General features: G+C 35.0%; 1 protein-coding gene across 2 annotated transcripts in view; it reads left to right on the top strand.

The window, feature by feature from the left end:
- Positions 1-4,829: 4,829 nt before the first annotated feature.
- Positions 4,830-8,198, top strand: part of LOC106459345 (P2X purinoceptor 4-like) — a 28,616-nt gene continuing 25,247 nt past the window's right edge. For both annotated transcript variants that reach the window (XM_022385819.1, XM_013918965.2), the window contains exon 1: positions 4,830-5,143. In XM_022385819.1, the coding sequence (XP_022241527.1) occupies positions 5,007-5,143 (137 nt within the window). In that variant the 5' untranslated portion in view covers positions 4,830-5,006. The remainder of the gene's footprint in view (positions 5,144-8,198) is intronic.

The raw sequence follows: 8,198 nt of genomic DNA, 5'->3' as shown, positions 1-8,198 counted from the left end.
GGCCATAGATAGGCCTAAATAAAATGTTTTTAATTGTGTACCAGTTTAACGTTGAATATTATTTATGATTTTATCATTAGATTACTGTTATATCCTACGATGATATCTCACTGAAATGGAAACTGTAAATTCCATTGAAATTAAAAACGCATTCAGTTTTTGTCATATCCTAGCAACAATTTCACTGAAGGTAAAGCACATAGTTTCTGTAACATCGTACGCAACAATCTGCGTTCAAAACACGCTCTGTTTCTGTGATATCCTACAAAAGAATTCTACTAAAGTTAAAAAAAAATGGTTTCTTTCATGCCCTTCGAAACAATCTCTCGGAATTTAAAACACACGCTGTTTGTCACACGTTACGAAACAATCTCAATGTAGTTAAAAACCCATTTCCTAGGTTGCGCTAGTTGCCAAACAGCTTTACACCTGAACAAATTTCCAAGTTTTCAGTCACCAAAAGATACTCATTCTCAATCCCATTTTCCAAATTGGTGCTATTATATTAGAAAGTGAGATGACAGAGAGAATCAGAAGAATAATCAGTACAATACGTATGCTTTAATAAGTAATACTTTCATGCATACTATAAATTCAAGCTTAAAATATCTTTATTTACACTTAACTAACTCTTAGCCTACTGTTAACTTCTCCTTATCACGATGTGTATAGAGACGAATTTAATAGCATTATCAAGAAATCATTGTATTCATGTGGGTAAGTTATTCCGTAAAACCCGTTATAAATATTTATTATACAAGAACGTTTGAAAAATCATCTTCCGTAAAACATCACGTTTGAAGAAAAATTCACGAGTTATTTACAGCTCTTTTTCTTGCTTTATTAGTAAAAGGTGACCTCTCTCATCAGCGAAAAAAAGCTTTCGCCAGGAGCAAGACAATTCGCTAAACAAAAAATAGAAAATAAAAACACGAAAAGGAAGTTTCCCTGCTTGAGTTTTGTACTGTTTTCTATCTGTATTTCTACATCGATACTTAGTGAATTATTAATCGCTAGTCCCCCAGTAGCACAGCGCTATGTCTGCGGACTTACAACGCTAGAAACCGGGTTTCGATACCCGTGGTGGGTAGAGCACGGATAGCCCGTTGTGTAGCTTTGTGCATAATTACAAACAAACAAAATTAATCGCTATTTAAAAAAGAAAAGAGATTTCTTGTGTTAAAACCACTCCACATTTGCAATCCCTCAGTGTGTACATTTATACGGCTATGTTGTACGCCATTAACTATTTCAAAATCGTATTGTACTAGCTCAGTATTAGAGGGATAAAGTCACTTCATAGATTTCAGTATTAAGAAGATTGTGGATTTGAAATCGTAAATAACCTCTGCCTGTTGAAGGTATATATTTTCGTTTTTTTTTTTGAAGGGTTTAACGTGCTATGTCGAAAACAAAATGTTTGTGATTTTCGTGTCGCAATCAAAGGAAAATTTAATAAAAGAAGGTATTCCTATACCCATTACCCTACTTATCATACAGAACTGCTTGCATATACAAATTGCAATGTATGTGTTTTGTATAGATATTTTCAAACATATACTTGTATTTGATAATTTCATTGCATTATTAATAAGGAAATTAGTTACACACTATATCCATACGTTTATCACTAATTAAACTCGATATTATGATATCTCCACAAAGTTTTAGACTTGATAACTAAACTAGGCCTCACCACAATTTAACTTAGTACAATCAATGATATTACAATATCCCCATCAGAAGTTAGCCTTGCTTACTAGGCCCTTACCAATATAAACTTGATAACACAATATACCCATCACGTGTTAGAATTGGTAACCCAATCCTTATCACTAGCTAAACATGACATTTTAATACACTCCATCGTGTGTTAAAATTTAGAAAGCAGGACTCACCACTAGCCACATTTGATACGATTGTTATAACGTCTTCTCTTTTCCATGACGTAACCTTGACGAATTCCTTGACGTATTTGAATAAATGACAGTAATGAACTGCTGTATTTCGTCGTATAACGATCTCTTCTTTAGTATGAACTTCATAATCTTGTTTTAAATGGAACACATTTAAGTATGATACTCAACACTAGCGAAAATACTTCATTCACACACATTTTTATCATGGATAATGATGTGTTTTATACGATATATTCCATCATATTTCATGTATTGTTACAGAACCACTTGGAATATACATAAAGTAAAATTACATCTTAACTCTTTACGTGCTGGTTTACCACATGATAACATTCATAACAAAATTTTCCTAATAGTTTGGCTTGTTTTGAATTTAGCACAAAGCTACACGAGGGCTGTCTACACTAGCCGTCTCTAATTTAGCAGTGATAGATTAAACTCAACACCACCCACCGCCAACTCTTGGGTTACTCTCTTTTACCAACGAATAGTGGGATTGACCGTCTCATTGTAACCCCCCCCCCCCCCCAAGGCTGAAAGAGAAAGCATGTTCACTGACTGGAGAGATTCGGACCCGCGATCCTAGGATTGCAAGTCGAGCACCCTCACCACCAAGCCAATTATATTTAGAACTGGAAGCACAAACCTATTACTTTTATTTTATGGCTTCTTCTTGGGTTGATATAGGTATCTGGTGATTCGAAATTAAATTTTATAGAGAACCAAGTGATTTTATCCCGTATAGGGCACGGTCCGCCTCTGGCAGTTGAATGCAAGAGTGCCGTATACAGTGTATGGCTTGAAAAAATTCCGTATGCGTTTAGAAGAGCTGCAGTCAATGGGTTAAAACCAGGTGCGTATCTCATCATAGTAGTCGATACGATGCGTATCTAGTTACAAAAGTTTTACCAATGGTGTGTTACAAAGTTTAACAGTCTTGTCTGTAATTTATTATCTATATTACTAACACTGTATTATTTAAGTACTTCACACTTTACAGTGCTTTTTCAAATTCTCAGGTTTGATCAACTAAATAGCGGCTGGCAAGAGAGCTAAAATAAAAAAGTTAATATCTGTCTATCTATTTTGTTGTTGTTAATTTGTTATGTTACTTTGAATGTAATGTTCTTAATAAAAGAAATGAGGACAACATTTAGTACTCAATACTCATCTTCATTTATTGAATCATTAATCTTTAGTAAAAATACTTTATTAGAAATTCTGATTTTTTCTGCACAAAAGACTTATAATGTTTACTTGAACGCTTGCCAAATTTCGTGAAGATACATAAATCGTTTCGGACGATGTATCGATATAAAATCGTATCGCTGTATCGCCACACCTTTAGTTAAAACTCATATTTTGACCTTGGCTTTCATTCGAATCTGAACAGAATCTAATAATCACAAATTTAAAATTTGTAAAAACCTAACCTAAAGTGAAGTAGTCTAGATTTAGATTTTTCTATCACTGGGCATTTTAAAGCTTTTAATCTACTTGATTCAAGCTAATCATCTTCAGTTACATTAAAAAAAGCTACATTTTCATTTCACTAACAGAGACCAGTAAGAATGTGGATTACATAAGTTTTTTCTTGACATTGGACAACGACTTTGTCACTTATCGCGGGCATCGTGCATAGAAAAAGAATTAACTGATCATTAATGTCGGCAGAAGTATCACAATATACACATAATTCTTTACAAATTATACATATACAGTGCAGTAATTATTATGTTGTTGATTGTTTGTTTGTAATTAAGCACAAAGCTACACAATGGGCTATATGTGCTCTGCCCACCATGGGTATCGAAACCCGGATTCTAGCGTTGTAAGTTCGTAGACATACCGCTGTGCCTCTGGGGGGGGGGGGGCATGTTGTTGAAAAGTCCTAAAGAAACGAAATTTCATTCACATCTTTCTAGAATGTTGTGATGCGCGCATGTGTAAGGCTCGTACATTTAAAACCTTCTTCTTTTTCAGATTCTTTCCTTTTTTAAACGCCTTTTCCCCAGTGGCACAACAGTATGCCTGCGGACTTACAACGCTAGAAACCAGGTTTCGATACTCGTGGTGGGCAGAGCACAGATAGCCCATTGTGTAGCATTGCGCTGAACAACAACCAAAATTCAAACGAACCTTTTTTTTAATATTCAAAGCCTATACATTTTTGAAATTTGCTTTTTATTTTTTTTATGCGAGGTAATATATTTCGACCAAATCAGATAAACGAATAATTTACTGAACCTGAGCTGGAGAGTAAACTAGACAGGAAAATTTGAATTAGAATAACTCATGGCGACTATAACAACAATGACCCAATAGTGGATCAAACATATTTAGTGGAATACGACTGTCTTTTAAACAAAGCATCTTAACATTGTGGGATATCGTTTGGAGAAGTAACACTGAATTCTTCATTTATGGTATTTAATATGAGGAATCTAAAAAATTTGGATATAATTGTAAACGTAAAGAAAAGACAAAATGTCGTGATTGCCATGCTTTAAAAGAAAAGTTCATCCACTGGTAAGCTTAAGAGCTTATAGCACTAGAATTTGGAGTTTGATCATATCTCTGCGGTGGACACAACGTATATAGCACATTATCATAATCAGTTGTTTTTAAGTAGGTAGGAACACCACAGATAACCTATTGTGTAGCTTTGAGCTTATCAACAAAAAACAAACAAAATAGCACAGATGTATATTCTCTAATGAAATACATTAACATTTTCGATTTGTATTCTATAAAGCCTAGTAGTACATATATCAACAGATCATTTATCTAACATATGTGTAAATGAGGTACAGGAGGTATTTCTAAGTGTGTTAGACAGTGAGTATATAGATAACATCAGTGGTAGGGAAAACACGAGACTTCCTGGCAGAAGTGTATGTGAGTATACAGCTAGTGCGTCAGAAAGGCCGAGGCTTTCGTCTTACTCATCTAGTCCTGAGCGCTGTTGTCTATAGATGTGATTGGTATTATAATGTAAATAGCTACACACACATATATATGAATCTCCGTGTTGTACAGAATTTCTATTTTGGTATCTTTCTTTTAAAGGCGTGATAGTTACATAAAATGCCAAGTGAAATAACCAAAGCATTCCTATCAGCATTCTTAGAATACGACACTGTAAAAGTAGTTCACATCAAAAGCAAGAAAGCTGGTATTATTAATAGGATAACGCAATTGGTCATAATAGTCTACATTATTGGGTAAGTACTGGGTTATAAAACTACTATATTTGAAATTGTTACATATGCTCATTGTAGCAGGGGCTTTTTTATTGTAAGTTCCATACCAAATGTAAAGAAGCTCAGTTTTTCTTGTGATCACTATATTGTGCATATTATTGGACCAAATTTGGTACAGCAGTAGTTAAGAATGAGTTGTGAGTCAGCATTTTTTTGTTTTGTTGTTTTAGTTAATTTATCCCGCTTATAAATTGATAAGGTGAGATAGAACTAGAAATAACATAGGGAAGACCACGTGTCTTTATTATATGATGATTTTTGTAATAATTCAGAAACCTACTTTAACGCAGCATAGGCCAAGTTGATACATAAGAGGCTTAGTGAACAATTATACAAAGAACACCTCCAACTTAATATCTAACTGAAATAACATTACATTAATAATTTATTTGTGAGTTAAGTCTATTCAAATAATTTAATAACTAACTGCCGTAAAACATCATGTTACTATTAGCTTGTAATGACCAAAATTGTATTTGTAAATGTTAAGGACCAGATATAATTTAATCGTAGTACTGAATCATATTTGTGGCTAATTCTGAAAAATGCTCCTTTTCCACATTTATAATATCTTTGACTTTTTTTTAATACTCTTATAAACTTTTCTCAAGCCTTAAGTACGTACACACACAGTGCAAGTCAGCTTTCAAATATATAATTTATCCTGAAAATATAACTTGTAGGCCTATTGTTATAACAGTATTTACATTTAGCTAAGTAAAACAATCACAAGTCCACGTCTACTTTATTCATTTCGAACCAATGGCTATACCAACAGAAATGTTGTCCCACGAAAAACAACTGTTCCAAAAATAAACTCGCACTCAAATCAAATAATACACGTACACTAGCTTTACAATCGCTAGTACTGAGCCCAAAGGGCAACACCATACAGTTACGTTTCCGCCACAGTTCAAAGTCTGCAATCTTGAGGAAATAGTTAAAAAAAAAACAAAAAAAAACATTGGCAATAAAAGCGCCACAACACTCTGCCCCTTCTCCGCGAGGTGCCATTAGTAAACTGACTGTGACGTGTTTGTTTAAAACAAATGGCGGGGAAACTGGCTAACCAAGAACAAATTCGTTATGGACCTAGAGATTTAAACTGTTTCGTCAATATGGACATATATTTTCTCCTAACTTGTAAAAATGAACATCTTATCCCCGGATTCCTCCAGTTTAAGGTTGCAAATAACAAATGGTGTTTCTCTAAATAATACAAATAATTTAAAATAAATTTCTGGACTTGGAAACTAACGACAGAGTCTGTCAAATTAAATTGTGTGTGCTCTCTTATAGTAAAGCCACATCGGGCTATCTGCTGTGTCCACGAGAATCGAATCCTTGATTCTAGAATTGTAAATCCGAAGACTTACCGCTGTCCCACTGGAGGACCAACTGTAATAAGAAAGCTTTAACTGAAATTAGGGTTAAACAGTCACGTAAGTTTAATAAACTAATAAAGCACAGACGCAGGGACACATTCTCAAGTTACTTAGATGGTGTTATTCGAAATTTATCGAACTAACATTTGTCTGATGATGAGAAAAGGGTCTTAGCCACGTGGTTAAAATGTTCTATTCCCCCCAAGAAAGTTACTGCAGAGTATTATTACCCTCGGCCTGCGAGGGTATTACAATTGGGGTCTGTGTGTGTGTGTGTTTCCGCATTCGTATCTCGAAAAGTAGTAGGGCGATGGATACGAAACATTTACACAAGATAAGAAGTCAGATTGGGACAGTCCTCCCCAAATTTGGTCCGGATTCAAATACGGACCGGATTCTGGATCACTTTGAAGCATTTTTATAATGGGGAGATAGGGCATTTTCGCGGTTTTAAGTTAATAACTCTTGTAAAGTGTGATTGGATTTGTACCAAATTTCATGGGCACGTTAAGGTTGAGACTCCTCATCACACTACAGAAAAATGATCCCGATCGTTGATCATTCTGGAACTGAAAAGGATTTTCTGAGTTTTCGAAGGTGATATTTTACGTTATCCAATATAAATGCATGCAATCTCCAAAAGGAGCGGCGGGACGAGGGTATGCAATCTCTCAGATTGCTCTTGTTTTCTAAGTTTCGAAACCTTTTACCACAAGTAGGTGTTAAATTTGGGGAAACGTGTGTGGAACTTTGAACAAGTTAAAGCTCAAATCACTGGTCGTGCCCTCGGAATGTTACAAGATTTTAAACTTAGTAAAAAAATAACATTAGTAAATTTAAGCATTGATGAAATCCAAGAGTGTAATTACTAAAGCATTGTCATAAATGTAGTGTTGTTGTGGAAATGAAACTTAGGCTTTGAAAGACTTATAAAACTGTAAGGAAAATATAATAATTAAGACATTGGCTAAAAAAATTTAAAATCGTGTCAGTAATTTTGGTTTGAAATTACTTGACCCCAAACAAAGGTTTGGGGACAGATATAACCTGGGCGCTCGGAAAATCGTTTTCTCTTCGCCTTGCTCGTGTTTTAAAATAACTTGGGAGGCTTAGTTTGAAAAGATATGACGATAAAAAAAAAATATGTATGTACATATATACTCGTTTGTGTTCTAACAATCGAGGTCAGCAAGGAAGAAGCGGAAGAACCGGGATGAATAATTTATAGAGCTTTTCAGTTGGGTAAGTAAGCTGTTTATGGCAGTGAGAGTAGCAGACAGGGTGGGTGGGGACCTAAAGATCCAAATACCCGTAATTTAGGCGTGTGGGGGACGGGAGTACCCCGAGAAAAACACACTCTCACTACTCGGACGCCACTAGCTAAATGTAAAGGTGTTGTGATTATAATGAGATGGGTTACATCCGACAAAGTGGAAACTGTTCTAAGTAATAATGACGAGTTTATAGAAATCAGGTGTTACCCAACGGAATCAAAGTAGCTAAACTTGGGAGACATCTTTTAGGCGAGACAAGACTGGCAAGGACCTGGTTTCAGCTTAGAGCAAGGGTGCTCCTTCCCAATATTTTACCCAAGATTTACCCTGCAATTTTTTATTTCAGATAACCTACAT

The sequence above is a fragment of the Limulus polyphemus genome, unplaced genomic scaffold, assembly GCF_000517525.1.
Source record: "Limulus polyphemus unplaced genomic scaffold, Limulus_polyphemus-2.1.2 Scaffold595, whole genome shotgun sequence".
Taxonomy (NCBI): Eukaryota; Metazoa; Arthropoda; class Merostomata; order Xiphosura; family Limulidae; genus Limulus; species Limulus polyphemus.
The sequence above is the reverse complement of the archived record's forward strand: the minus strand, read 5'-3'. Positions and strand labels throughout refer to the sequence as shown.